This window comes from Aotus nancymaae, unplaced genomic scaffold (assembly GCF_030222135.1).
Source record: "Aotus nancymaae isolate 86718 unplaced genomic scaffold, 86718_ANA_hifiasm-v0.15.2.pri h1tg000040l, whole genome shotgun sequence".
Lineage (NCBI taxonomy): Eukaryota > Metazoa > Chordata > Mammalia > Primates > Aotidae > Aotus > Aotus nancymaae.
Genome location: NW_026988454.1, coordinates 129,095,153 through 129,122,991, shown reverse-complemented (window position 1 = coordinate 129,122,991; position 27,839 = coordinate 129,095,153). Strand labels below are relative to the sequence as shown.

Sequence of the window (27,839 nt, the reverse complement as noted above, 5' to 3'; positions counted from 1 at the left end):
CATCGGACGGCGAATCAGAAGGGGTAAACCCGGAAGAACGCGGAGGCGGTGAGCTCGGCAGGGGCGAGGTCACTTAAGGACGCGGTTCTGGCCCCGCCCCCAAGGCACTCCGGGCCAATCAGGAATTGCTCATTCCCCAAACCTCTCCCCTTGTACTCGCCCTCTTCTGCATTTCGGTCTCAGGCGTAAACAAGTTCAAAGCCGCTAGGCCAAAGGGTTTTCCAAGCCAATCAGGGAGCGGCTCTCGGAAATGGGGCGGAACCCTGAAAAGGCGAGAGCTGGAGAGCCCGCCCCGTTCTGCCTTGCCATGCCCCCTCCCGCGTCCGCCAATTAGGAGAGCCCAGTCTCCTCTCCTCTCTCTCCCTCTCTCTCTCTCTCTCTCCCTTTCTCTCTCTCTCTGCCTCAGGATGCCGCAGCCTCCCGCTCCGTGGTGGGTGTGCTCGGCAGTCACAGACCCACTCAGGACACCTCCCGTTGACAGCGGGCTAGACGCCCCCCATCCGGAGGCCCTAAGCGGGGAGTAGCATCCGCTTTCTTTCCATCACTCTCCAGGGACCTGGGGACGGAATGTTTACAGCTTGAGGGTGGAGACAGGAAACATCCCAAATTACCATTTTCTCTTAACCGCGCCTCTCCTCTTATGCCTTAAAGGGGTCATCGTGTCTCTCCAGTCTAGAGCCTAAGTTCAAATGAGCCGTTCAAATGAGCCGTAAGACGAGGGCAGCAGGAAGGCTCCAAGTCAAACAGAAATGGATGAGATGGATAAATTTCGCCTGGTCTATCCCTGCTCCAACGGTGTGGGTGTGGATTGGGTGCTGCAGCCCTTGAGCAAGGGGCTGTGACAGCCACAATCAGAGGAGCTGCGGAGCTGCTACGGAGGGAGAGGAGGCAATTCCAGAGTCAGCTTGGGCTTGTCCCAAGGGAGCCCTCAGGACGGTGTCTGGGGCTGTGGCCTGGTTCTCAGCCCTTGCAGCATCTGCCATTTTAACCAGGGGTCACCTTCCTCCTCTGGCCTGGAAGTAGCTAGAAGTTAAAGGTTACACTCACCAGAAGGGAGTAAGCCCAGAAGTAGTCAGAAAGGAAAGGTGGCTCTAGAGGAGAGATGGGGACACCTGAAGGCCTTCAGGAGCACGGAGAAAAGAAATGGGAGAAGAGTGTTATGTCATATTAAATATTTATTTTCTGCAGACTGTCTTGGGAGTAATTCTTGAGCCAGGAGGGGAGGGGTTAGTGTTCAAATTGCCGAGACCTTAGGTCAAAAAGCTACAGATAATCACTTTGAATAAAACAATGACTTAGAGGCAGTCACCCCTTGCCAGCAACTCCAAGAGTTGAGGCTTCATGCCTCAGAACACGGTGACAACAGTTGAGTGAACCAGAGATTGAGGCAGTGGTTTTTAGAGGGGAAGAAAGAGCTTGGGTGTATGGGAGCAGGGGAGGAGGGTGACAGACTGGGGAAATTATAAAGGCCATTTTGGAAGCCCACAGGGATGTGGTCTTGGGAAACCTGAAGACACTGGGAGATTCAGAAGGCCAAGGGGATCCAGCTTATCCACCGTGAGCAAGGTGCTGGGAGGGAAGGCAGGTAAGCCATGTAAAAGGCCTGGGAGGCAAGGGTAAAACTGGAAGGGGAACCCCAGGTGAAGAAGGGTATGGAATGGGGTGCAGAAGTCCATGGAGATGACTGGCAGATCTCAGGGCGGTTTCAGCACATCAGAAGTTGGGTTTATGCTTCTTGAGCTCCACCATAAGGTGGTGAATGTTGATGAGCTCTGCCCGGGCAGGAAGGGCTCGGAGCTGCGGCTGGGACAGCACCCGGTGGAAGCGATGATAAAGCTGGATGAGCTGGGTCAGTGCTCCCTGGTCAAAGAAAGTCATTGAGGGATCAGATTGTAAAGTGGTGCTGACAGTGATTATTAAGAATCAGTTTAGGCGGCTGGGCACAGTGGCTCACGTTTGTAATCTCAGCACTTTCGGAGGCCGAGGTGGGCGGATCACGAGGTCAGGAGTTTGAGACCAGCCTGGCCAACACAGTGAAATCCTGTCCCTACTAAAAATACAAAAATTAGCTGGGTGTGGTGGCAGGTGCCTGTAATCCCAGCTACTCAGGAGGCTGAGGCAGGACAATGGCTTGAACCCAGGAGGCAGAGGTTGCAGTGAGCTGAGACTGTGCCACTGCACACACACAAAAAAATCAGGTTAGGGCTCAACCAGAACTTTGGGCACAGCTAGTAGCTGAAGACCAAGGGTCACTTAGATGATGCTAAGCCCAGCAAAAAGATGCAAGACAACAATAAATGATGGGGGATGTGAGTGGGGGCTGGGACTTGTAGGTCACCTGAATGATACTGGTTCCATTTCTGAAGTTGGTGAAACTCCGCATTACATCCTGACTCAGAGATTCCACCGATGATTTCCAGGAACTACCAAAGCCACGGATCAGCTGAGTTACCCGGGCTGATAGCAGGAGGAAAGGGAGTGTCAGAGAGGGATCTGGCTGGCTGATCTTCAACTGCACTACGTTCTCCCCAAGGTACAGCCATCCTTACCATCAAACCCCTCTTTTCTGGATTCTCTCGATCCAGTCTTTCATCCTCTACACCGCCCCCCAAGTAATCTGTATCCTTTCCTTTTTCTTTTCCATTTCCCTTATCACTGATCCCACCATTACCACATGTTCCTCATACCTTCTTCCCCTCGAAGTCGCTCAGCCTGTCCACGCTCAATCAAAGCCTCAGCCTCCTTCACAAATGCCACCAGACCCCCAAAAGGGGGAGACAGCAACTCTTCAATGAATTCCTGGAAAGACACAAATATATATACACAGGTGTCCTGGTGTCAGCAGATTTGCCCAATTCTGGCATCAGACTAATGCAGATCCGTGTCAATGGCATCTTTCAGCTGCTGCAAAAGTTAAGGCAAATCCTCTGGAGAAAAATATCCTCAATCCTAATTTTGGCCCATACAATTCCCCTGGTTATGATCAAGCAATGAACTTAAAGATCACCAGACACAGAAGAAGGGAAGCTACCAAGAGAGTTAGGAGACACAATAAGCAATAGCTGCTGACCTTAGAACTATCCAATAAAGGCAGCAGTTGTACGTTCTGTATGCAATGTCTAAAGTTAAGGATAGGCCGGGTGCCGTGGCTCACACCTGTAATCCCAGCACTTTGGGAAGCTGAGGCTGGCAGATCACCTGAGGTCAGGAGTTCAAGACCAGCCTGGCCAACATGGTGAAACCCCATCTCTACTGAAAAATACAAAAATGAGCCGGGCATGGTAGAGGCCACCTATAATCCCAGCTACTTGGGAGGCTGTGGCAGGGAGAATTGCTTGAACCTGGAAGGCGGAGGTTGCAGTGAGCCGAGATTGCACCACTGTGCTCCAGCCTGGGCAGTAGAGCAAGACTCTGTCTCAAAAAAAAAAAAAAAAAAAAAGTTAAGGATGCAGACATAAAACTGACCAATTAATAAGAGCTATTAGGAATGAACAGACTTAAAAAAAGGAAATTTTTTAGATATGAGAAGCCAGTTTTATAAAGTCAACAGATTAACAAGAATGATACAATGAACTAGAATTTATAACTGAAGAAAGGACTCAGAATATAGCACAGACAAGAGACAGAAAATTTTGAGATGATAGGAGATATAGAAATCTAATTAATGGATCTAGGCACTGAAATTGATGGCTACTAACACCACAAAGAGAGCCAAGAAGACATTGTGTGCTTCCTAATGGAAATACATACCACTACCTCTCAAATATTCCTGTAAAAAAAAATCTAATTTAAATCTGATCAAGCCTTTCCATCTAATTACACATTTATGAGAAATATACCAGACAGAGGAACAGTTAGGCACACCACAGAATGAAGTCAGCAAAAATCTAGACTGTACATCGTTCTAGATGACAAATGACTCAATAACTCAGTTTCTTCCACAAATAAATTGCAGAGGAGGGGGGCCAAGATGGAAGGGAAATCTATAGATAAAAAAAAGACATATACACATTATATACCTTATATGAATCTTGATTTGAACCATAAAAATCATTTATGAAGGCTGAAAGCAGTGGCTCATGCCTGTAATCCTAGCATTTTGGGAGGCCGAGATGGGTAGATCACCTGAAGTCAGGAGTTCAAGACCAGCCTGGCCAACATGATGAAACCCTGTCTCTACTAAAAATACAAAAATTAGCTAGGCATGGTGGCAGGCGCCTATAATCCCAGCTACTCAGGAGACTGAAGCAGGAGAATAGCTTGAACCCAGGAGGTAGAGGTTGCAGTGAGCCAAGATCAGGCCATTGCACTGCAGCCTGGGGGCAACAACAGTGAAACTCCATCTCAAAAAAAAAAATCATTTATGAAATAACTGGGGAAATCTGAATATTAGTTATTTTAAATAAGATAATTTTGTAAGTATGATAATGTATTATAGTTTTTAAAACACATTCTGTTACTAGGTGTGGTGGCACACAACTGTGGTCCCAGCTACTCAGGAGGCTGAGGTGGAAGGATCACTTGAACCCAGGAGTTCAAGGTTGCAGTGAGCTATATCATGCCACTGCACTCTAGCCTGGGCAGCACAGCAAAATAATTTCAAAAAATAACTTTTTTAATAAAAAATAAAAACACATTCTGATACAGATCAAGTGATAATAATGTACAAGATTTAATTCAAAGTAACCGCGGGACACAGAAGGAGGATAAGCAATAGGTGTTGGTATACATGAAACAAAACTGTCCATGAATTGTTACACATTGAGTATCACTGATGGTGCCTGGGGGGTTCACTATGCTCTTCTATTAGCATATTGAAATTTCCCATAATAAAAAGTTAAAGGGAGATTAAAACAAAAACCCACAAAAACAAAAAAACCCAGACAATAAGACCTTGTAAGAAGAAAGTGAAATTATTATTCCATTTAAAAATAAATAATATAAAAATTAGCTGGGTGTGGTGGCAAATGCCTGTAATCCCAGCTATTCAGGAGGCTGATGCACAAGAATTGCTTGAACCCAGGAGGCAGAAGTTACAGTAAGCCAGAATCACACCACTGCACTCCAGCCTGTGTGACAGAGCAGCAACTTGTCTTCAAAAAAAAAAAAAAACCACACACATATATACAAACACACACACACATATACATATATATAAAAGAAAAATAATAATTGTATTTTTTCTATTCTTCCCTCAAAATCTTCACTTATATCCACTGAGGATGTCAGATAACTAATATGAGACTAGGGAGACATGCTGCAAGAAGGATCTTTCTATAACCAAGGTATCTTTGTGATGTGATTTTGGACAGAGATTAAATAACTGCATTCAGCCTATTATAGTTCTCTAAATGCAATCTCACGCACACATGTACAAACAACAATGTAGCAGTGTGAGACATAGGGAGTGGACTGCCAGAGAAAAGTTGAGCTAACACTGATGACCAATGCTACACAGTAGTCATAAATTACATGTAGCTGTTGATCACTTGAAACAGGGCTAGTCTGAACTGAAATGTGTTGTAAGCATGATATATACACCTGATTCTGAAGACTTTAATATTGGAAAAATTTTTAAGTATATCGTTACTTTTTTTTTTTTTGGAGACAGGGTCTTGCTCTGTCACCCAGGCTGGAGTGCAGTGGTACGATAACAGCTCACTACAGCCTCAACTTTCCTGGCTCTATGATTATCCCACCTTAGCCTTCTGAGTAGCTGAGACTAACAGGCATATGCCACCAGACCCCAATAATTTTTTTTTTTTTTGTAGAGATGGGGTTTCACCATGTTGTCCAAGCTGGTCTTGAACTCCTGGGCTTAAGTGATCCTCCCAGCCTTGGCCTGTGCTGGGATTACAGGTGTGACCCCCTGTGCTGGCGTCATTACTATTTTTTATTGATTACATGTTGAAATAATAATGTTTTAGATGTAGTGGTTTAAAAAATTATTTCATCTGTTTCTCCTTACTTTTTAATGTAGCTTCTAGAAATTCTGAAATTATTTAAGTGGCTCACATTTGTGGCATGCATTATATTCCTATAGAAGTACTGGTCTGGACTTAAATGAACTTCAAGCTTTCTATTATGCAAAAGAGAACACCTTGATAGCAGAGGAGTGACCAGAGGGAAATAGTGCACTGGGCTTTAACAATCTTTCCTACATAGTATCAAGCAGCAGCTGGATCAAAAAGAACCAAAAGCATCGATGGCAGCTGGCTCTCTATACCTGGCAAATCCCGTGACAAATCCCACCTGCTCTCAGCAGAGATCACTGGTTAAGTGCATCTTTGTGGGTGCCTTGATCTCCTGCAATCATCCTGCCTCAACTTCCTAAGTAGCTAGGACTACAGGCGAATGCCACTACGCCTGGCTAATTTTTTTTTTTTTTAAGAAATGGGGTCTCACTATGTTGCCCAGGCTGATCTCCTTGAACTCCTGGGCTCAAGAGAGTCTCCCATCTCAGCCTCCCAAAGTACTAGGATTACAGGTATGAGCCACTGCGCTGGCAGCCAGCCTTTCAAAATCAGGAATACGAAGAGTTCTCACTATCACCTTTCTATTCAACCTCTAAACATAATCCTGGGAATGTTAGCCAGTAGGGTAAGAGATCAAAAACATAAGACATTAAAGACAAAAAATTAGGAAAGATCTATTTATTCCTAGTAGGACTAAGCATACATACTATACCCACCTAAAAATAAATATGACAAAAGACCTACAGTGTCCTTGTGCTGAAGATTTAGAAAAGTTATCAAAAGACATTAAAAGACTATCTTAAAAATTGGAGAGGGAGGCCAGGTGGGGTGGCTTACATCTATAATCCCAGCATAGTAAGACACTACAAAAAATTAAATTTTTAAATTTTATAGTCTCTACAGAAAATTTTTTTAAAAAGCCAAGTGTGGTGCTGTGTGCCTCTAGTGATAGCTACTCGGGAGGCTGAGACAGGAGGAGCACTTGAGCCCAGGAGTTCAAGGCTGCAGTGAGCTATGATTGTGCCACTGCATTCCAACCTGGGTGACAGAGCAAAACCTGTCTCAAAAAAAAGGATAGAATAGTGATTATCAACAGGAAGTGTCAATATCACAAAGTATCCATTCTTCCAAATTAATCTATAGACAATGTAATTCTAATAATCCTTAAAGACTTTTTAAAATGTGAAAACGTTTGGAGACCAGCCTGGCCAACATGGTGAAACCCCATCTCTACCAAAAACACAAAAATTAGCTGGGCATATTGGTACATGCCTATAATCCTAGCTATTCAGGAGGCTGAGGTGGGAGAGTCACTTGAACCCGGGAGGCAGAGGTTGCAGTGAGCTGAGATCATGGCCCTGCACTCCAGCCTAGGTGACAGAGCAAGACTCTGTCTCAAAAAAAAAGAAAGGATTTTCTATAAATGGTTCTGGGCCAACTATCCACATAAAAAAAAGAAATAGATTCCTACCTCACATCATACACAAAAATTAATTTCAAGTAAATTTCAGACTTAAAGGTAACAAAAAAATTGTATATATATTTGTTTTTTCTTTTTTTTTTTTTGAGACAGGGTCTCACTCTGTTGCCCAGGCTGGAGTGCAGTAGCACAAACAGGGCTCACTGCAGCCTCAACCGCCCAGGCTCAAGCAATCCTCCCAACTCAGCTACCTGAGTAGCAGAGACTGCAGTTGTGTGCCACTATGCCTGGCTACTTTTTTAAAATTTTTTTGTAGAGACAAGGTCTCACTATATTGCCTAGACTGGTCTCGAACTCCTGAGTTCAAGTGATCCTCCTGCCTCAGTCTCCCAAAGTGCTGGGATTACAGGTGTGAGCCACTGCACCTGGTCAAAATTCTACAATATTAAGAAGAAAATGTAGCACAATATTTTTCTGGCTTTGGAATAATAAGGAAATTCTTAAATAAGACAAAAATAACCAGGCATGGTGGATCATGCACTTTGGGAGGCTGATGCGGGACGATCACTTGAGGCTAGGAGTTTGAGACCACCCTGGACAACATAGTGAGACTCTGTCTCTACAAAACAACAATGATAAAAATAAAAATTAGCTGGGCATGTGGCACACACCTGTAGTCCCAGTTACTTGGGAGGCTGAGGCAGAAGGGTTGCTTGAGCCCAGGAGGTTGAGGCTACAGTGAGCCATGATCATACTACTGTATTCCAGCTTGGGTGACAGAACAAGACTATTACTAAAAACAAACAAATAAAGACAAAAAAAAAAAGGACTGATAAATTCAATCATATTAAAATTACAAATTTCTTTCATCAAAAAGCAACATTAAAAAAAACAAAAATGAAGTACAAGGATCTCTTGAGCCCAGGAATCTAAGACCAGCCTGGGCAACATAGCAAGACCCTTATCTTACCAAAAAAAAAGTAGGGCCAGGCGCGGTGGCTCACACCTATAATCCCAGCATTTTGGGAGGCTGAGGCAGGCGGATCACCTGAGGTCAGGATGAGTTCAAGACCAGCCAGACCAATATGGTGAAACCCAGTCTCTCTCAAAAAAAAAGTAAAAAGATACATACTGAAAGATAATCTGTAACCTATATAATCAACAAGGTTAGTATGTAGATGATACAAAAAACACTTATAAATCAAAAAATACTAGGAGATTTATTTTTTCTTTATTTTTTGTAACAGAGTCATGCTCTGTAACTGAGGCTGGAGTGCAGTGGCACAATCTTGGCTCACTGCAAACTCCGCCTCCCAGGTTCAGCCCCACTGAGGAGCTGGGACTACAGGCATGTGCACCATGCCTGGTTAATTTTTGTACTTCTAGTAGAGACAAGGTTTCACTATGCTGGCCAGGCTGGTCTCAAATTCCTGGCCTCAAGTGATCTGTCCGCCTCAGCCTCCCAAAGTGTTGAGATTACAGGCATGAGCCACCATGCCCAGCCACAACCCAATTTTTAAAAGGTCAAATGCTACGACAGACATTTTAACAGAAAAAAAAAATTGTACAGTTACTAAACATTTGAAATGATGCTCAATGTCATTACTAATCAGGAAATTACAAATAAAGACCCACTGAAATACAGGTTGAGTATCCCTAATCCAATAATCTGAAATCCGAAATGCTCTAAAATCTGGAAGTTTTGAGTATCAACATGATGCTCAAAGGTAATGCTCTTTGGAGCATTTTGGATTTCAGATTTTCAGACTACAGGCGCTAACCAGTAAAAATAATGCAAGTAATCCAAAACCTGAAAAAAAATCAATATCTGAAACATTTCTAATCCCAAGCATCTTTAGCAGCATCCCTGGTCTCTAAAAAAAAAAAAAAGAAAAAAAAAACATGGCAAAGGTCTGATAATACCACATGGAGAAAATGTGGCTAGGTAGGAATTCTTACATATTGCTAGTAAGAAGTAACTACTTAGGAAAACAATTTAGCACTGTCTCATAAAGACTAACACTGCATATCTTATAAGCAGCTAGACTACTGCGCTAGGTTTTTACCCAAAAGAAACTTTTGATGAAGATAATCAACATCTACGTGTGCTAAAAGACATGATTATTCATAAAACAATGCTCACAGAAGCAAGAAACTGCAAACAATTCATTTATAGAATCTGTTTAATCACACAAGTCACATATGGCAATTAAAAAGAATGAGCTATAGCTATATGCAATAACATGACAATATTAGCAAAATTATGCCTGAAAAGAATCCTGTGATTCTGGGGTTTTTTGTTTTGTTGTGCTGTTTGAGACAGGGTCTTGCTCTGTTGCCTAGGGTGGACTACAATGGCATTATCACAGCTCGCTATAACCTCGAACTCCTGGATTTCAAGTGGTCCTCTCGCCTTTGCCTCCCAAATAGCTAGGACTACAGGTGCGCACCACCATGCCTGGCTTTTTTTTTTTTTTTTTTTTTTTTGCCTCATCTCATCAGTGTTTATATCATTAAAAAAAATAAAACAGCCCAGTGCAGTGGTTTGTTTGTTTGTTTGTTTGTTTTTTTGAGACAGAGTCTCACTCTGTTGTCCAGGCTGGAGTACAGTTGTGCAATTTCAGCTCACTACAACCTCAGCTCACTGCTGCAACCTCCACCTCCTGGGTTCAAGCGATTCTCCTGCCTCAGCCTCCCAAGTAGCTGGGACTACAGGCGTCTACCACCATGCCTGGCTAATTTTTTGTATTTTAGTAGAGACAGGGTTTCACCATGTTAGCCAGGATTATCTCGATCTCCTGACCTCAGGTGATCCGCCTGCCTCAGCCTCCCAAAGTGCTGAGATTACAGGCACGAGCCACCGCACCTGGCCCGTTTTGTTTTTTAATGACATAAACACCCAGGAACACAACACACAATCCAAGAAGTAGCAGACTGGCAGAAGTTACCATCAAACTATGAAATCCTCCTCAAACCATCCCTGTGCCTCATGCACAGCCACTTGTTGATCTAAATGTTGCAGTTTTTGTGCTCTTGCTTTATCCCCCCCTTTTTTGTGCGTGTTCTTGCTTTTAAAAGTAGAGCTATATATATACCAAAACAAAAACTCATTCTGTTTTTCAGTGTCATTAAACACAGAATCTGGGCCGGGAACAGTGGCTCATGCCGAGGTGAGTGGATCACCTAAGGTTAGGAGTTTAAGATCAGCCTGGCCAACATGGTGAAACCCCATTATGGGTAACCCCCAACACGGGCAACGAGAAAGGAGAGCTGTACAAACCCCAGGCACAATTAGTGCCTGAAGAATATCTTAATTTATAGTGTTATTACTCAGCTATTTCCTTTATGTAATCCTTTATATATAATCATATATTAGTTTACAAAATTAGTGCCTGAAGTATAACTTACTGCTTACATATATCTAGCTTATATAATCATACTTAATACTTATATCTAGCATACTTAGTTCTATATACTCTTTCTATATAATCATATAGGTATTGTAGTCGGAGCTGTACCAACACATTTAGTGCTGATTTATAGAATCCTTCTATATAACCATATAATAGTTTGTAGTAGGAGGAATGCCTAGAGCAGTCACAAAGCGGAAACAGTACATGGGAAAATAACCAGACCAGGACAAGAACCAAAGACCCAGGCGGTGGCGTCCCTGCCTGAAAGGGCATACGCTGTATGGCAGGTTTGGAGCAAGAGCCTCTCTTCCTGAAAAAGGAATTGTAGTACCTTGCATCCAGTTCCTGTGGAAAGTAGCCCTCAGGCCTGAGATCCTGTAAAAAACAGAGGGAGAAGAACCCCCCTGGTGTGACCAGCCACAGCGGCTGCACACCATGTCAAGTCCTCGATTCTGTGCTAGCTCAAATCATCCTCCCATAAATATCTTAGAGAAGAGCACAAGTCTGTCAGCTCCCACTGCATTGGCTTACAGTATCCTTCTATTAGAAATCCTTTGAAGTCTCCACCCCCAGATAAGAAGTGTTGCGCATGACACCTGCTGCACACAGCCTACATCCTTGCTTCGGTGACCTAATGGGGGTGGACCCCTTTTCTGTACACGACCCTCAACTACTGCACACGGCACAGCCCCCTACTGTGCACGGCCCACCTCTCTGCCCAGGTGACATAATGGGGTGGCCCCCTCGCTTGTTATGTGATTATGTATGCCCTATCACTAAGCCTATAGATGATGACCTCACTTAGGACCCTTCCCACTGCTTGTACCTAATAAATACAGATGCTTCTGGACGTTCAGGGCCTTGCTTGTCTCCACTCATAGGTGGTGTGGCCCCCCGAGTCCAGCTGCTCTTCTCCAGTTCTTCAGTGTCCTGTCTCTTTACTTCTCGGATCTTGCACCTCAGCACAGCATAAGGGCCACCCCACGACCCTGTGGGGCTGACAGCCCTACACCCCATTTCTACTAAAAATACAAAAATTAGCTGGGCATGGTGTCACACGCCTGTAGTCCTGGCTATTCAGGAGGCTGAGGCAAGAGGACCGCTTAACCTGGGAGGCAGAGGTTGCAGTGAGCCAAGATCATGGTCGCTGCACTCCAGTGTGGGAGACAGAGCGAGACTCTGTCTCTCAAAAAAAAAAAAAAAAAAAAAGAATCATAAGATTTTTCACTTGAAGGCTGGAATTCAAGACAGCCTGGGCAACATGGCAAGACACTGTCTCTACAAAATTAAAAATTAGCCAGCACACACCTAGAGTAAACTCATTTTTTATAAAAGTGCCAATAACATACACTGGGGAAAAGATAGTCTCCTGGCCAGGCATGGTGGCTCATACCTGTAATCCCAACACTTTGGGAGGCCAAGGCAGGAGGATCACTTGAAGGCAGGAGGATCACTTGAAGTCAGGAGTTCAAGAGCACACTGGCCAACATGGTGAAACCTCATCTCTACTAAATATACAAAATTAGCTGGGCATGGTGGCAGGCACCTGTAATCCCAGTATTCAGGAGGCTGAGGCAGGAGAACTGCTTGAACTCAGGAGGTGGAGGTTGCAGTGAGCCAACACCACAGTGCTGCACTCCAGCCTGGGCGATAGAGCAAGACTCTGTCTCAAAAAAAGAAAGAAAGAAAAGATAGTCGCTTCAATAAATGATGCTGGGAAAACTGGCTATCCATTATGCAGAAAAATGAAACTATACCCTATTATACAAAACCAAATCAAAGGATTAAATCTAAGACCTCAAATTATGAAACTACTACAAGAAAACAGTGGGGAAAATCTCCAAGATACTGGTCTGGGCAAAAATTTCTTGAGCACAAGCCTCACAAGCACAGGAAGCCAAAGCAAAAATGGCCAATGGGATCACATGACGTTAAAAAGCTCCTGCACAGCTAAAGAAACTACAAAGTGAAGAGACAACTAATATTTGCAAACTACCCATCTGCCAAGGGATTAATAACCAGAATATATAAGGAGCTCAAACAACTCTACATGACAAAGTCTAATAATCCTATTTAAAAACCGGCAGAAGATTTGAATAGGCATTTCTCAAAAGACCCCAAATGGCAAACAGGCATATATGAAAAGGGGCTCACCATCACTATCATCAGAGAAATGCAAATCAAAACTACAATCAGATCTCATCTCACCCCAGTCAGAATGCTTTTATCCAAAAGACAGGCAATAACAATGCTGGCGAGGACGTGAAGAAAAGGGAACCCTTATACACTGTTGGTGGGAATGTAAATTAGTAAAACGCTATGGAGAACAGTTTGGAGGTTGCTCAAAAAACTAAAGGTAGAGCTACCATACTATCCAGCAATCCAACCGCTGGGTATATACCCAAAAGACAGGAAATCAGTACATTGAAGAGGTATCTGCACTACATGTTTGTTGCAGTACTGTTCACAGTAGCTAAGATTTGAAAGCAACCTAAGTGTCCATCAACAGATGAATGGGTAAAGAAAATGTGGGACGTATACACAATGGAGTACTATTTAGCCATAAAAAAGAATGAGATCCAGTCATTTGCAACAACATGAATAGAATTAGAGATTATAGTAAGTGAAATATGCTAGGCACAGAAAGACAAACATCACCTGTTCTCACTTATTTGTGGGATCTAAAAATCAAAACAATTGAACTCATGTACGAAGAGAGTAGAAGGATGGCTACCAGAGGTTGGGAAGGCTAGTAGAGGGCTAGGGAGGAGGTGGGGATGGTTAATGGGTACAAACAAAAGTAGAAAGAATGACTGAGCATAGTGGCTTATGCCTGCAATCCTAGCACTTTGGGAGGCCGAGGAGAGTGGATCATGAGGTCAGGAGTTCAAGACCAGCCTGGCCAACATGGTAAAACCCCATCTCTACTAAAGATACAAAAGATTAGTGGGGCATGGTGGTGCACACCTGTAATCTCAGCTACTCGGGAGGCTGAGGCAGGAGAGTCCCTTGAACCCAGGAGGCAGAAGTTGCAGTGAGCCAAGATCGTAGCATTGCCCTCCAGCCTGGGCAACAGGGCTAGACTCCGTCTCAAAAAAAAATAAGACATACTATTTGATAGCACAACAGGGTGACTACAGTCAATTATAACTTAATTGTACATTTTAAAATAACTTAGAGTGTAACTGGATTGTTTTAACACAAAAGATAAATGCTTGAGGAGATAGATAAAGAAAAAAATAAAATTCATTCTAAAAATAAAACATTAGCCAGGCATGGTGGCTCATGCCTGTGGTCCCAGCTATCCAGGGGGGTTAAGGTAGGAGGATCACTCAAGCCCAGGTGGTTGAGGCTGCAGTGAGCCATGTTCATGCCACTGCACTTCAGCCTTGGTGACAGAGCGAGACCCTGCCTCAAAAAAAAAAAAAAAAAAAAAAATCCAAAGATAAATAAAATAGACCAATAATGACAGTATGATGTTGTGAATCAAGAGTTACAGTAATTCCATGTACCTGAGGTCCACTATGCCACTCTCTACACACACACACACACACACACACAGAGCTGAAAACAGCACACAAGACTGTCCCTTCCATTTTCCCCACACCCTACCTGTGTCCGAGCATTGAGCAGCTGCTGGAAGCTCTCAACCTCTTTGCTGTCATCTGCGGCCCGCTCCTAAGGGAAGACAAAGGGAAAGGTCAAGTTTGGAGAAAGCAGTTCTTCACTTCAGGATGTCCCCTTCATTCCACCCTTACTGTACTACACCAGACACTGTGCCAGACTCCAAGAGTAAAACACTGAACAAGACAGGTATCATCTCTGCCCTCACAGAGCTAACAGAGCAGTGGGAGAAACCAAACTTTGTGGGTAGGAAGACAAGGAAGAGGAGCATCTATTACCATCAGCACACCCAGCATCATGTCATAGTTGTTGATCAGAAACACAAGCTGCTCCTTCCTTGAGGAGAACTCAGCTGCCACTCGGAGGACAAAATTCTCCACCTCCACCTGAAAAGGCAGAGAGGAGGGGAAGAGGTGACACCAGAAAGCAAAGTCATCTGGCCCCCATCTGGCCCCTCCTCAGGCTCCACCCACTGGCAACAGCCCTGGCGCTGGGAAGTCTCTCCGGTCCAACCCTCACCTGTAACTGTCCCAGCAATTGCATGGTCCTTTCATTGGGAATTGTCTGGTTGATGCTGACAAGAGCAGAGGAGAACTCTGCATAGCGGCGTGTGATCTAGGAGAGGGTGGGAAGGAAAATCACACCCACCTCCTGACCCAAGCAACACAACCTCCCAACTCCTTTGGCCGGCCCACCTCCATGTGATTTAACTGTGCCTCCAGTCCCTCCTACCCACAGTGCACCACCCACCATGAGTTGTACCACCCTCCCAGCATGCCTGCTCATAGCGTGCTGTGACCTTGGCCAACCCACACAATGAAACTTAGAGCCCTGCCTTTCAAGAACCCTTTGTTACCCTTGCCCTCCCTCACATAGTGGGGCCGAGTATCCAACCCCCCAAGGCGCTGAGGGTCAGTGCTTCGGACGCTCTGGACATTCATCTCCAGGATCAGCTCAAACCGTGGCCATAGCAAGGCAAGCACCTGTTCCCAGTACCTGTGGACTTAATCAGAATCAGAAGTCAGCTGGCAAAGAATGTGGGAGAGGGATGGGAGGGAGTGGGGCATCATTCAGTTCAATGGTCAACAGCCAGTTGTAGAGGGCGGTGGTTGGAGAAATGTGAGTCAAAAGGCAGCAGTACTGCCTCCAGAGCAAATGAACAGGAATAAAGGTTGATGATACTAAGTCAGTAGGAGTCTAAGGTCAGGGCAGAGCCATGTAAGATCAAGAGAGTTCATGGCCTGTTAGGCATCAAGGACCAGAATTCAGTGACCTGTCCAGGGCAGGAACATCCCTCTTTGCTGCAATGTTGCGGAACCGGAGTACAATGTGGATACAGAGAAACACAGCAATGGCATCATAGCAGTCAGTGAGATAGGACTCCAGGTGTTTCTGTGATTGGGGAACAAGCAGAGGTTTAAAAGAGAATGTTTGTTAGTTTGTTGTCCTTAGCGGCTGTGAACAAACACATGTGTTTCATTGGGGATGATACACTGGGCGAGAGAGAAGGAAGAGACCTAAAAGGGAAATGCCCCCTGCTTTCCTGTCCACTGCCACCCAGGTGGTCCTGCTGCCTTGCCCACCATTTGGCTTTTTTTTTTTTGAGACAGAGTTTTGCTCTTGTTGCCCAAGCTGGAATGCAATGGCGCAAACTCAGCTCACTGCAACCTCCGCCTGCCTCCCAGGTTCAAGCAATTCTCTGGCCTCAGTCTCCTGAGTAGCTGGAATTATAGGTGCCCACCACCATGCCTGACTAATTTTTGTATTTTTAGGAGAGAGAGGATGTCTCCATGTTGGCCAGGCTGGTCTTGAACTCCTAACCTCAGATGATCCGCCTGCCTCGGCCCCCTAAAGTGCTGAGATTACAGGTGTTAGCCACTGCACCTGGCGTTTTTGGCATTTTTTAAGAGACAGGTTCTTGCTTTGTCACCTAGGCTGGACTGTAGTGGTACAATCATAGTTCACTGCAGCCTCAAACACCTGGGCTCAAATGATGTTCCCACCTCAGCCTCCTGAGTAGCTGGGACCATGAGTGCACACCACCATGCCTGGTTAAGTTTTATTTATTTATTTATTTTTTTGAGACGGAGTTTCGTTCTCGTTACCCAGGCTGGAGTGCAATGGCGCGATCTCGGCTCACCGCAACCTCCGCCTCCTGGGTTCAGGCAATTCTCCTGCCTCAGCCTCCTGAGTAGCTGGGATTACAGGCACGCGCCACCATGCCCAGCTAATTTTTTGTATTTTTAGTAGAGACGGGGTTTCACCATGTTGACCAGGATGGTCTCGATCTCTTGACCTCGTGATTCACCCGCCTTGGCCAAGTTTTATTTTTTTTAATTTTTTTAGAGACAAGCTTTCGCCATGTTGCCCAGGCTGGTCTCGAACTCCTGGCCTCAAGCAATCTTCCTGCCTTCGTCTCTCAAAGTGCTGGGATTACAGGCATGACGCACTACACCTAGCCCCGCCAGGATCTATGATTACAAGTCTATCATAGCAGAGTTCAGGACTGAGATTGGGTCAGGGGCTTGAGCACCAAGATTTAGGGGTCCCTCAATTCTCACATGTTATTGTCTGATTGTGGGTCAGCACTAGGGGTAATCTCAGGGACCCTAAGCTCTGAGGATTTCATGGGGAGTAACACTGTAACAAATCTAAGTAACAAGGCTCAGACCTTTTGTTTTTGTTTTTTTGAGACAGGTCTCACTCTGTCTCCCAGGCTGGAGTGCAGAGCTTACTGTAGCCTTGACCTCCTGGGGTCAAGCAATCCTTCCACCTCAGCATCTCAAGTAGCTGGGACCAGAGGCACATACTAACACACACCCAGATAATTTTTTATTTTTTGTAGAGATGACGTTGTTGCCCAGGCTGGTCTCAAACTCTTGAGCTCAGGCAATCCTACTGCCTCGGACTCCCAAAGTGCGGGGATTATGGGCATGAGCTACCACGCCCAGCCAAGGCTTAGACATTTTAGAATTAGGTGATCCTGATTTCAGTTCTACCAGTCATGACCCCACTATGCTGCTGATGAACACTGGGGACAAAGGTATTGAACAGTACCTGAAATAGGAATCTTACCAGGGTCATGCTGAGTGTACGGCCCATGACAGCATGGAACAGGTCGTGTGCAGCTGGGCCAGACACAACAAAAAATTCACAGATGAAAAGATACTCGCGGCAGGAATTGTCTAGGAGGGCGTAGTGCTGGCTGCGGAAGAGCGCCTCAAATGGATACTAGGAGAGGAGAAGTAAAGAGAAACAGAAGGGATGGACCCCAACACTGACTTCCCACGGATATGGCTGGAAAATCAGTAAACCTGGGTAATAAGAGCTGAGCAGACCCTTTGCATCCGTCTAGGTCCAGGCTGTCAAAGAGCATCCTGAATGGGCACTGAAAAGCTGAGGGAACACAGGGGTAAAAGAAGGGCCTACACCCTCTTGCTGTCACTACTCCTGCATCCACCTCAACACCTGCCTCTGATCATCATTCCCCTCAGCCAGTCTCTCCCCTCTGCATGCCCTTAAGTCAATGGTTCCCAGCTCTTTTGACATCACAGCAGGCTGGAGTGATTGGAGAAGCCCACTCTCAAGTCTAAGGGGATTGAGACAGGGCCTGAAGGTTGGGAAGCTTTGCCCTGAGGTCTGGCTATCCCTCCCCTCATGCTCAGAGTCTCCTTCATGACTGAAGCTTGTTCCTCCTCATACCCTCTGCTCTCCACGCTGGGCTGTGTGAGGCACCAGGATGGGGGCCTCAAGTTCAGTCGGGGAGATGACAGAGCCACGGGTTCCGAGGGTGAAAATGGTGTTCCTGCTGCGGAGCGATGGCTTTGAGAAGAATCGTAAGACGGGTCAGAGTCAGGGAAAACAATGAGACCATAACTGGGCCCAAAGACTATCTGTGGGGACCCCAGCCAGCCTTCTTTCCCAGTACTGGGGCCCCACTTCACCTGACATCTGTGAATGGGCTTGAGGAGGTCTCTCCCTCCCCTGCAATCATATGGAAAACTACGTATCAAAATGATGTGTGCATCTTTCTAGGAAGAGAAGCTACAGCTTTCATCACTTTCTAAAAGGTTTCAGTCCCATAGGAAAAGGTAAGGAGCAGTGCCTTGGTGGCTGGAGCCAAAAGTCCTCCCACTCTCAAGGCTTGGCATGAGGGTTCCCCAGTACTAGGATATCTTTCTTTGCCGTATCTTCCACACCCATCAGATCATCTTTCTCAGCAACTTCCTCATACTAAGAAAATAGAAAAGAGAACTGATAACCAACTCTTCCCATAGCACAGTAAAACATTCCTTGCCCAGAGATGTCCCCTCCTCCCAGTCCATGTGCCCAGGAATGCCTCTCCTTCCTGGCCTTACCTGCACCTTCATGAGCCGCCCCAGGTAAGAGCGGTAGTAAGACAGGTAGATCTTGCTCAGCGTCTCCACGTATTCATCCCTGATCTCCTTTGCTGTTGCTCGTTCATTGCCCAGCAGAAACTGATAGAAGAACCTGGAAGGGTCAAGAACATGTCAGTCTACCTGTCTGCCCAAGAAACCAGATGTCCACACTAGGCTGCTCAAAAGCTCAAAGGCCAACCCATGCACTTCCTTGGGGTGGTGACCTGTACTTCAGCAGGGCTGTCTGGGGGATCTGATAGTTGGTCATTGGTTTCCTGAAGGAATAAATCTTCTGGAGGATAAACTCTCGGATCTTCGTCACTGCCTAGATGTGGGGAACCAAACAGGGCATGAAGCTGCAACCCTTTTACTGTATGAGAGGAATTGGGGGAAGCAACAAATGGTAAACACAGACAGAAGGGTGGTGAATACCTCTTTGGTATTTAAGATTTTCAGGGAAACCCAGGGAGGTAAGAATGGGGCTGCCTAGAAAAGGCAGGGTGAAGTTCTTGGAGACAGGCTACAGTGAGCTCTGCCAAGGAAATCCATACTGAAGGTCTTGGGAAGGCTGCTTCTAGTAGCCTCCAGGGTATTCATCCCTACTTCCCACCTTGACCCGGAGCCGATCAAGCACGCCTCTGACATCTGCGCAGGCCGCCGTGCCTCTAGCTTCCTGCTCTCTGACTGCGGCTGCCTTGGCATCCAGCTCCTGCAGCTGCTCCAAGAACCTGGGTTCTGTCACTGGAGCCTCTAGAATTGCCCTGGGTAGCAGGAACGGGTGGGATGAGTTATAAGGGAGACCCAGACATCCCTAAACCAGACCTAGACCACATTCCTTACATCCAGCATCTGTCATGCTACCACCCTGCATTGTACCATGTATCAGGACACATGTACAAAGTTTCCTATTCCTGGACTTCCCCACTATACACCTGACCCTGCATCATTCTTAATCTTAATCTTTGATGCCTAAAGCATGCCTAAAGAAATGGTTGTTGGCCAGGTGCGGTGGCTCACACCTATAATCCCAGCACTTTGGGAGGCCGAGGAGGGTGGACCACGAGGTCAAGAGATCGAGACCATCCTGGTCAACAACGTGAAACCCCGTCTCTACTAAAAATACAAAAATTAGCTGGGAATGGTGGTGCGCGCCTGTAGTCCCAGCTACTCGGGAGGTTGAGGCAGGAGAATTGCTTGAACCCAGGAGGCGGAGGTTGCGGTGAGCCGAGATCGCGCCATTGCACTCCAGCAGTCTGGGTAACAACAGCGAAACTCCGCCTCAAAAAAAAAAAAAAGAAAGAAAGAAAGAAATGGTTGTTAACCTGGCTACTAATTTCTAAAAATCAGTTAACCTGGAGCTAGGAGACCCACGTGGTAAAGAGTGTAAATCACCCCAGCCCATTCACCTACTATGGACATTATGACCCTTCAAACTGATAACTCACGTGACCAGAGCAGAAGGCACCACCAGACCATCAACAAGTTCCCCAAGTTTCCCCCGAACTGCCTGGCGATTTCGAAGTCGAATGTTCATGGCTCCTGACTGTTCCTGCAGTGTCCGAATCTCAGAGCTGATGGAGCTGAGGTCACTCTGAAAAGCTCCCAACATCTGCTCCATTCGCTGTAGGGAGGGTAGAAGATGTTGCTGGAGTGCTATAGAGTTGTTAGGGGATAAGTGGGCCACCAAAGCCTCTTGGTGAAGTCCTCAGTATTTATCAGTCCATGAGGGTGGCAGATGATAAACCCCATAGATTGCCAGGAAATAACATTAAATATGGCAGTAATAACAAAAAAGGCTCCTGAGGTGATCTTGAAAATGATCCTAACCTGTCCCATCTTGAGGCTGATGACCTAAAAATGGCACTAGAGTCCATGATCTGGTTCAGAGTAGCTATTACGGGTCACAGGTCATAATTACTAACCTCCAGGACAGCATCACAGGCTGTGATCTGGTTGTGCAGAGATGCTATATTCTCACTCTCTTGAATATCTGACCCACAAAAAGTCAAGGGGCCTCATGGTGAAGACGGAGATCCTCAGATTTGTAGTACCTCTCCAATTTCTCTCTGAAGGGACAGAAACCTCAGAGATGTGGACCCCAACTGGGCTATCTGTACCACACACCACAAAATCCCCAAGTCAATAGAACCGCCCCTTCCCTCTGCTGGAGGATACAATCCCGAATGGATTTCTGTTCAATCTGCTGTAGCTCCAGCTCAACTTGCTTTGAATAGTGACGGAGATCTACACCCTGGGAGAACATAAAGATGACAGGTCAGGAGGAAGTCTCAGTAAAGGGACACTGTAACAGAATCAGTGAAGGACTAAAGGGTCAGACACCAGGCTAATATAACAAAAACAAGAGACTTGTTTTCCTCTTGGGGAGAGTAGATAGAAGGGCAGATTAGTATAGGGGAAAGCCTCACCGTTTTAAGAGCTTCCTTTACTAACTCATCCTCCAGATTTGCCTGAATGTGAACTGGAAATAGAAGTTTATCATAAGGGTCCAGCCCCACAGCTCCCTCTCCCCACAGTGAGTATCTGCACACCAATCCCTTCCAGCCCACATGCCTCTCAGATTACAGGTACTGTACCCACCCCATGCCATCACTTACCATCCACTTCATCCAGGATGAACTCATCAGAAGTAATATCCAACTTCCCAAGTTGCAGTGGTTCCTGGAGCCCAGGACCACCAGCCTAGAAAGGGATAGGTTAATGGGAGTAGGGTACAGGGAAAGACAGAAAGAAAAAATATAATTAAATACCCCCAGTCCTTCAAGTGAGACAGAGGTGCTTTTACTGGGAGCACAGGTACTGTTTTGAAAAATTCTAAAAGTCTCCCATTGTACCCACTCTCCTATTTTGTGCTGATGGGTAAGGAATATGTCAAGGAGTCAGATGATTCAGTAAGACAGTGGAGGTAGCCCAGCATGGTGGTGGGCTCCTTGTAGTCCCAACTACTTAGAAGCTGAGACGCGAAGATTGAGGAGACCAGGAGTTCAAGGTCAACCACCTGGGTAACACAGGGAGACCCGTCTCAAAAAACAAAACAAAACTAAAGACAAGACAGTGGAGATGACCAAATGAGGAAAACTAGAAATTGCAGAGAATAGAGCAGAACTTGCGCTTAAATTTAGGACCCTCAGACTCCTGATATCTCAGGTGTTCTATCATACCTCTGGGGAACCCCAGACTTTCGAGAAATGTCAAAACACATAGTGTTTACCTGAGTGCCAGGTGCCATCTTACACATACTCATTCATCTGATCCTAACGATGATGTATAAAGTAGGTTCTATCTTCCTCACCTTATAGGTGTGGGAAATGATAGCACAGAGATGCTGATTAACTTGCCCAAGGGCACACAGCGTGTAAGTGGCAGAGATGGAATCAGAACCCAGGCAGTCTGGCTCCAGAGGCCATGTTCTTAACCTTTATACTATATTGCTTCTTGACTCTATCCCAAAATGTGGAGAGAAGTTGAAACTGTGCCCCAGAACATGAGTTGCAGCCACTAAGGACCTGCTCAGGGTCGGGTCTGATCAGCGGGAAGGGTAAGAGGAGCCAAACAGGTAACATCACGGGTAGCAGCCAAGTTCCCACCCCTGTGCCTAAACCCAGCCCAGGCCTTTCGGAGGAGAAACAGCTCCGCGCTCTCACCAGCGGGCCCTCTTCCTCCTCCATATCTGAAGTTCCAGCCCGCAATACCAGTTCCCGGGCGGCTGCAGCCATGGTCGCAGCGGCGGCCATTCCCCGCAGCCTCACTTCCGGCCACTGTCAGTCCCGGCAAGTCCGTTCCCTAGAGTGGAGTACAAGTCCCAGAGGGCCTTCCTCAGAGCGAAGTCCTTCCCAGATGTTTGAGTTAAATTTTTTGATTCCAGGTGTTCGCTTTCAGCTCTAACCACTTCACCCAACGGCAAATGGAAACAGGGAAATCTAAAGCACAAACTAGCTCCGGAACCTTCGCTGCTCTCATACCCATGAACTTTACCAACTGTAGAGAAAGGCTGTACCGGAAGTTATGGTACCTAAGCCATACTCTCATAAGTCCAGGCAGCTCGCGCTGAAAGTTTCAGGAAGCACTTCTCTTAGCTCCGCCTCTTCCTCCTAGAAGCTATATAAGGATATTGCGTCACTTCCGTTCTCTCTTCCACAGGAGGCTTACACGCCGCCGCTCGCGCTGCCGCCATGGTAAGACTGGAAGCTGTGCCGTGATCCAGCGACATCGGAACTCGGGCAAGGGAAGCCGGCTGTCAGGGTTCTAGAAACGCTCTGTCCTGAGGGCCTGCAACTTTCTGTATGGAGCCTTGAATCGCGCCCCTGGAAAGGGACACCAAAGATTTCCAATTCCGGGTAGCGGGCCCGAGGAATGGTCTCTGTTTGGGCACACGGAAGCTGCCAAAGGCTTGGGCGTATTATGGGGAACTCTGGCTTCTGCCACGCAGAGTGCACTTCTCGAAATGAGCAGACCTGCCTCCTCTCTCCAGAGGTTTTATGTTCCTACTCTCTGCAGGACTTGAGTTTGCTGTGATGTGAAAACCTAAGGGATGGGGGTCGGGTGTCTGCCCACTTGTGTGACAGGTTTTTAACTTTTCTTTATGAAGTTCGTTTGCCTTAGCAACCTTACTGTTTGATAGTAGTTTGCTGTGTCTGATTCCTTCCCCATACTTTTTCAATCAGTCTCTAGTGATCCCTGAAAAGTTCCAGCATATTTTGCGAGTACTCAACACCAACATCGATGGGCGGCGGAAAATAGCCTTTGCCATCACTGCCATTAAGGTAAGTGAAGTAGGATAAGGAATAGGGAATGTAAATGAGAATTGGGTTGTGAAGATATAAGCAAAAATAAAGCAAGGTTGGGGAGACTTGAGTCTCATCCAGATCACCTGGACTGCTGGATTTAGAAAAGAAAGTGGGCCGGGCGCGGTGGCTTACGCCTGTAATCCTAGCACTTTGGGAAGCTGAGGCGGGCGGATCATAAGGTCGAGATCCAGACCATCCTAGCCAACATGGTGAAATCTCGTCTCTACTAAAAATACAAAAAAATTAGCTGGGCGTGGTGGTGCGCGCCTGTAGTCCCAGCTACTTGGGAGGCTGAGGCAGGAGAATCGCTTGAACCCGGGAGGCGGAGATTGCCCTGAGCCGAAATCGTGCTACTGCACTCCAGCTTTACCGACAGAGCGAGACTCTCGAAAAGAAAAGAAAATAGTTTAGGGAGAAACTAACCTCTTTAGTCCTTACCACATTTATCACAGGTTAAGTAAAGCCAATAGAGTGGTTTAAGATCAAGCCAAAACACTTCGCCGGGGGAAGTGGGGAGGGATATGGTTACCTACCCAAATTCCCTAAGATTTCCCTGAACCATGAGCTTGTGTGAGATCCCTTCTAGATTCATTTCTTTACCCAAACCACCATCATAATAGCAACCTTTCCTGTTATATTTATATGCCCTGGGAACGGGAGGATTATTGGGCTTCTTGAGGGATGAGTAGACACGCCAACAGATAAAGTGTGAAGAAACCTGTAAATGGTGGGTGGAGGAAGTCAGAGCAGGACATTTACTCACATGCCAAAATTGACACTCCTTTCCTATCAAAGTGGAAAGGAGTACAGATCTCTTTGGCTTGTAAAACTCCAAAAGGGAATGCAAGAACATTGCTTCACTTGTGTATTTCTCTCCACAAATGTAAGAAACTCCTTTCTAGATACACGCTTTTAAAAAAAAAAAAAATCAGAATGTGCAGTTAGTTGTGGAAATAGCCTACCAGTATGTGTCCATTTCATGGGTACAGGGCTAGGCCTGTCTTACAGTTCTCAGCTTCTGTTGCATGGTAGGTACTTAGGTGATGTTAGGGAATGGATAGTAGTAGGGATACTCTTGGCAGGTTTGAGGACTGTAAAGGAAAATTCCTTCCATTTTTGGTGGGGAGACAGTCTTGCTCTTTTGCCCAGGCTGGAGCACAGTAGTGCCATCTCGGCTCACTGCAACTTCCACCTCCCGGATTCAAGCAATTCTCCTGCCTCAGCCTCCCGAGCAGCTGAGATTTCAGACACCTGAAATGACCTAGTTAATTTTGGTACTTTTAGTAGGGATGGGGTTTCACCATGTTGACCAGGCTGGTCTTGAACTCCTGACCTTAGGTGATCCACCTGCCTTGGCCTCCCAAAGTGCTGGAATTACAGGCCTGAGCCACCACACCTGGCCTGAAGTAAATCTTTTCATTTGTAAGTTTATGAAATTTGATGGTTGACTTCTGAAATAGGACATTTAATAAAATTTGAGGCTGGGTGCAGTGGCTTATCCCTGTAATTCCAGCACTTTGGGAGACTGAGGTGGGTGGATCCCCTGAGGTCAGGGATTCGAGGCCAGCCTGGCCAACATGGTGAAACCCTGTCATTTAATAAATAAATTTGAAAGACTACTCTTCTCAATCAGTCTGCTAATTTGACCCTTGGTCACGTTTATTTTTATTTTTTCCAAGACAGAGTCACCCTGTTGCCCAAGCTGGAGTGCAGTTTTTTTGGTTTGTTTTTTAGAGACAGGATCTCACTGTGTTGCCTAGGCTGATCTGAAACTCCTGGGCTCAGTGATCATCCAGCCTCAGCCTCCCAAAGTGCTGGAATTAAAAGCGTGAGCCACCGTGAGGCCAACCTTTGATTTCTTTCTTGCGGAGAGGAAATGGCATTTGTTTTAATTTCCTGGGGCCTAATATAACAAGTTCATATAAACTAATGAAAATTACTCTTGGTGCTGGAGGCATTTAAGAATCCTACCTTGTCTCTTCCTCTCTTCTGGTGGTTGTCAGTAATTCTTAGTGTTCCCTGGCTTGTAGCTGCATTACTCCAATCTGTTGCTGTCATCTCGTGATCCTCTTCATGTTTATCTTATAAGATGACTTGTCATTGGATCTAGAGGCCACCCTAATCAAGTATAACATCATTTTACCTAATTATTTCCCTAACGACCTCATATCCAAGTAGGGCCACATTCTGAGTTTCTAGTTGGACATAAATGAGGGGAGGACCTCACTATTCAGTCCATCCTTCACTATCCAAATAACTTTGGTTCATGAGTTTAGATAGCATGAGTGCTAGTGCTGGCGTTGATATTATGTCACCAAGGTAAGCATTAGTTTGTTTTTTTAAGATGAGAGTTTTGCTCTTATTGCCCAGGCTTGAGTGCAGTAGCTCAGTCTCATCTCACTGCGGCCTCTGCTTCCCGGGCCCAAGTGATTTTCCTGTCTCAGCCTCCCAGTTGGCTGGGATTACAGGCATGTGCCACCACACATGGCTGGTTTTTTGTATTTAGTACCGACAGGGTTTCACCGTGTTGGTCAGGCTGGTCTCGAACTCCTGACCTTGGGTGATCCACCTGCCTCAGCCTCCCAAAGTGTTGGGATTACAGGCGTGCACCACCACGCCTGGCGCATTAGTTTCTTTTTAATCATTTGAGCAGTCAGTTCTGGGCACTGACAAAATTAAGTTGGTGATCTTGGAATACTTTGTTCGTAGGGATGCAGTGACTTGCCTAAATTGTGACCCTTAGATTCCAAGCAACTGACAGCCCAGTACTTGAATCAAAGCCTGTAACTCATGAGACCCTGGTTTGCTGCATCAGCGTGGAGGGGCAGGCCCCTTTGTTCTCCAAAATGCAAAAATCAGAAGGCATATAGTGCCAACTACATATGCTGGGCAATGAGAAAAGATACTGCCTGCTTTCAAAGGTTGATTGTCTATACTATAAAGTCTGTATTCATAAATCAGATTCAACCCTAATTCAGAAACCTCTCACTTCATTCAGGGTGTGGGCCGAAGATATGCTCATGTGGTGTTGAGGAAAGCAGACATTGACCTCACCAAGAGGGCAGGAGAACTCACTGAGGATGAGGTGAGGATAAGGAAGGGGGTTGGGAGTAGAATCTGCCTTGGAAAGGAGGCTGTCTAGATCTGACCTTCTGCCTGCCAGGTGGAACGTGTGATCACCATTATGCAGAATCCACGCCAATATAAGATCCCAGACTGGTTCTTGAACAGACAGAAGGATGTAAAGGATGGAAAATATAGCCAGGTGTGTACCAAAATGAGGGCAGGATTAGAGGAATGGTGGAGAATCCTAATAGAATTGGGCATAGGAGGTCAGGCGATAAACATCCCTTGCCCCCCTCTGAATCCAGGTCCTAGCCAATGGTCTGGACAACAAGCTCCGTGAAGACCTGGAGCGACTGAAGAAGATTCGGGCCCATAGAGGGCTTCGCCACTTCTGGGGGTGAGTGGGGGTCTCCCCTCCCTGCCTGCCTCAACTCACAGCATTCCTCTTGCTCACTCTTTCCTTTTCCCCAACCTTTTTTTGTGCTGTGTATGACTATGACCCTTCTCTTTACCTGCAGCCTTCGTGTCCGAGGCCAGCACACCAAGACCACTGGCCGCCGTGGCCGCACCGTGGGTGTATCCAAGAAGAAATAAGTCTGTAGGCCTTGTCTGTTAATAAATACTTTATATACCGATGGCTTCCTTCTTTGTGGTTCTGTCCATTCTATAGGGAATGTTAAGGTGGAGTCCTTTAGACATTTCTCCCTTTCCCCTTAGAGCTGTCCCGACTCAGTCACCCACACAATACTATTGGTTTTGGCAGTGGTGATGCAGCAGACCCCCCAGTCTCCCTACATGAAGTGATGTCCTTCCCTGTAAAGAGAAGAGTGAGGGCAAAACAGTTTCCAGCCTTGTGGGGGAGACCGAGATCAGTTTAGAGATAAATCATCTGGGGTTGGTGTTGCAGCATGGTTGTGGGACGGGTAGCTAAGCCTAGGCAAAAGGGTCATCTAGTCATAAAGTCCTTTGGGCTCTGATCTAAAGCAACAAAAGCAAAGACAGTGACGTTGGTTATGAAAGGCCTGGGCTCCCTGGTGGAGTACATGGGTGGGTCAGGATGGGGAGCGCCTGGGCAGACCGGTCTCGCTCCATTCGGTGTCACTCCACCTGCCCGGGTTTCCGCGTCTTGCCGCGCTGCTCCGACGCGGCTTCCGGCG

At 46.1% G+C, this 27,839-nt stretch overlaps 2 protein-coding genes across 7 annotated transcripts; one reads left to right on the top strand and one right to left on the bottom strand.

The window, feature by feature from the left end:
* Positions 1-1,157: 1,157 nt before the first annotated feature.
* VPS52 (VPS52 subunit of GARP complex) lies at positions 1,158-22,884 on the bottom strand. 5 transcript variants are annotated; one of them, XM_064361174.1, is made up of 20 exons: positions 22,474-22,881; positions 21,427-21,511; positions 21,238-21,290; positions 20,987-21,062; positions 20,734-20,801; positions 20,257-20,432; positions 19,422-19,572; positions 19,036-19,136; positions 18,791-18,923; positions 18,608-18,665; positions 18,135-18,268; positions 17,508-17,663; positions 15,706-15,824; positions 15,305-15,428; positions 14,952-15,047; positions 14,711-14,818; positions 14,421-14,486; positions 2,688-2,799; positions 2,339-2,457; positions 1,158-1,860 (listed from the first exon to the last, which is right to left on the bottom strand). In XM_064361174.1, exons 1-20 carry the CDS (start codon positions 22,561-22,563, stop codon positions 1,714-1,716), a joined length of 2,172 nt encoding a protein of 723 aa, XP_064217244.1. In that variant the 5' UTR covers positions 22,564-22,881; the 3' UTR covers positions 1,158-1,713. The 5 variants fall into 5 exon arrangements, 4 of the variants coding, with proteins under 4 accessions (XP_064217244.1, XP_064217245.1, XP_064217248.1 ...); XR_010336744.1 differs by lacking the exons at positions 1,158-1,860; positions 2,339-2,457 and adding an exon at positions 12,202-12,471 and having other exon boundaries at positions 2,778-2,799; positions 22,474-22,884; XM_064361175.1 differs by lacking the exons at positions 18,135-18,268; positions 18,608-18,665 and having other exon boundaries at positions 22,474-22,884.
* Positions 22,885-22,924: 40 nt separating this feature from the next.
* On the top strand, positions 22,925-27,324 carry RPS18 (ribosomal protein S18). Of its 2 annotated transcripts, none has more exons than XM_012461713.3 (6): positions 22,925-23,004; positions 23,494-23,592; positions 26,615-26,701; positions 26,780-26,881; positions 26,988-27,079; positions 27,201-27,324. In XM_012461713.3, the coding sequence occupies exons 1-6, from the start codon at positions 23,002-23,004 to the stop codon at positions 27,274-27,276; spliced, it is 459 nt and encodes a 152-aa protein (XP_012317136.1). In that variant the 5' UTR covers positions 22,925-23,001; the 3' UTR covers positions 27,277-27,324. The 2 variants fall into 2 exon arrangements, with proteins under 2 accessions (XP_012317136.1, XP_064217249.1); XM_064361179.1 differs by lacking the exon at positions 22,925-23,004 and adding an exon at positions 23,168-23,185.
* The last annotated feature ends 515 nt before the right edge of the window (positions 27,325-27,839 follow it).

Coding starts and splice junctions, on each gene's coding strand:
- VPS52 (XM_064361174.1), bottom strand. CDS start 22,563: ATGGCCGCCGCTGCGACCATGGCTGCAGCCGCCCGGGAACTGGTATTG. Junction 15,048..15,304: donor TGGATACTCGGCCCCACTAT/GTGAGGGAGGGC, acceptor ACCCTCTCCTAG/ATCACACGCCGCTATGCAGA. Junction 2,800..14,420: donor TGCTCAATGCTCGGACACAG/GTAGGGTGTGGG, acceptor GTGTCTTTCCAG/GAATTCATTGAAGAGTTGCT.
- RPS18 (XM_012461713.3), top strand. Junction 26,702..26,779: donor GAGAACTCACTGAGGATGAG/GTGAGGATAAGG, acceptor TCTGCCTGCCAG/GTGGAACGTGTGATCACCAT. Junction 27,080..27,200: donor GGGCTTCGCCACTTCTGGGG/GTGAGTGGGGGT, acceptor CTTTACCTGCAG/CCTTCGTGTCCGAGGCCAGC.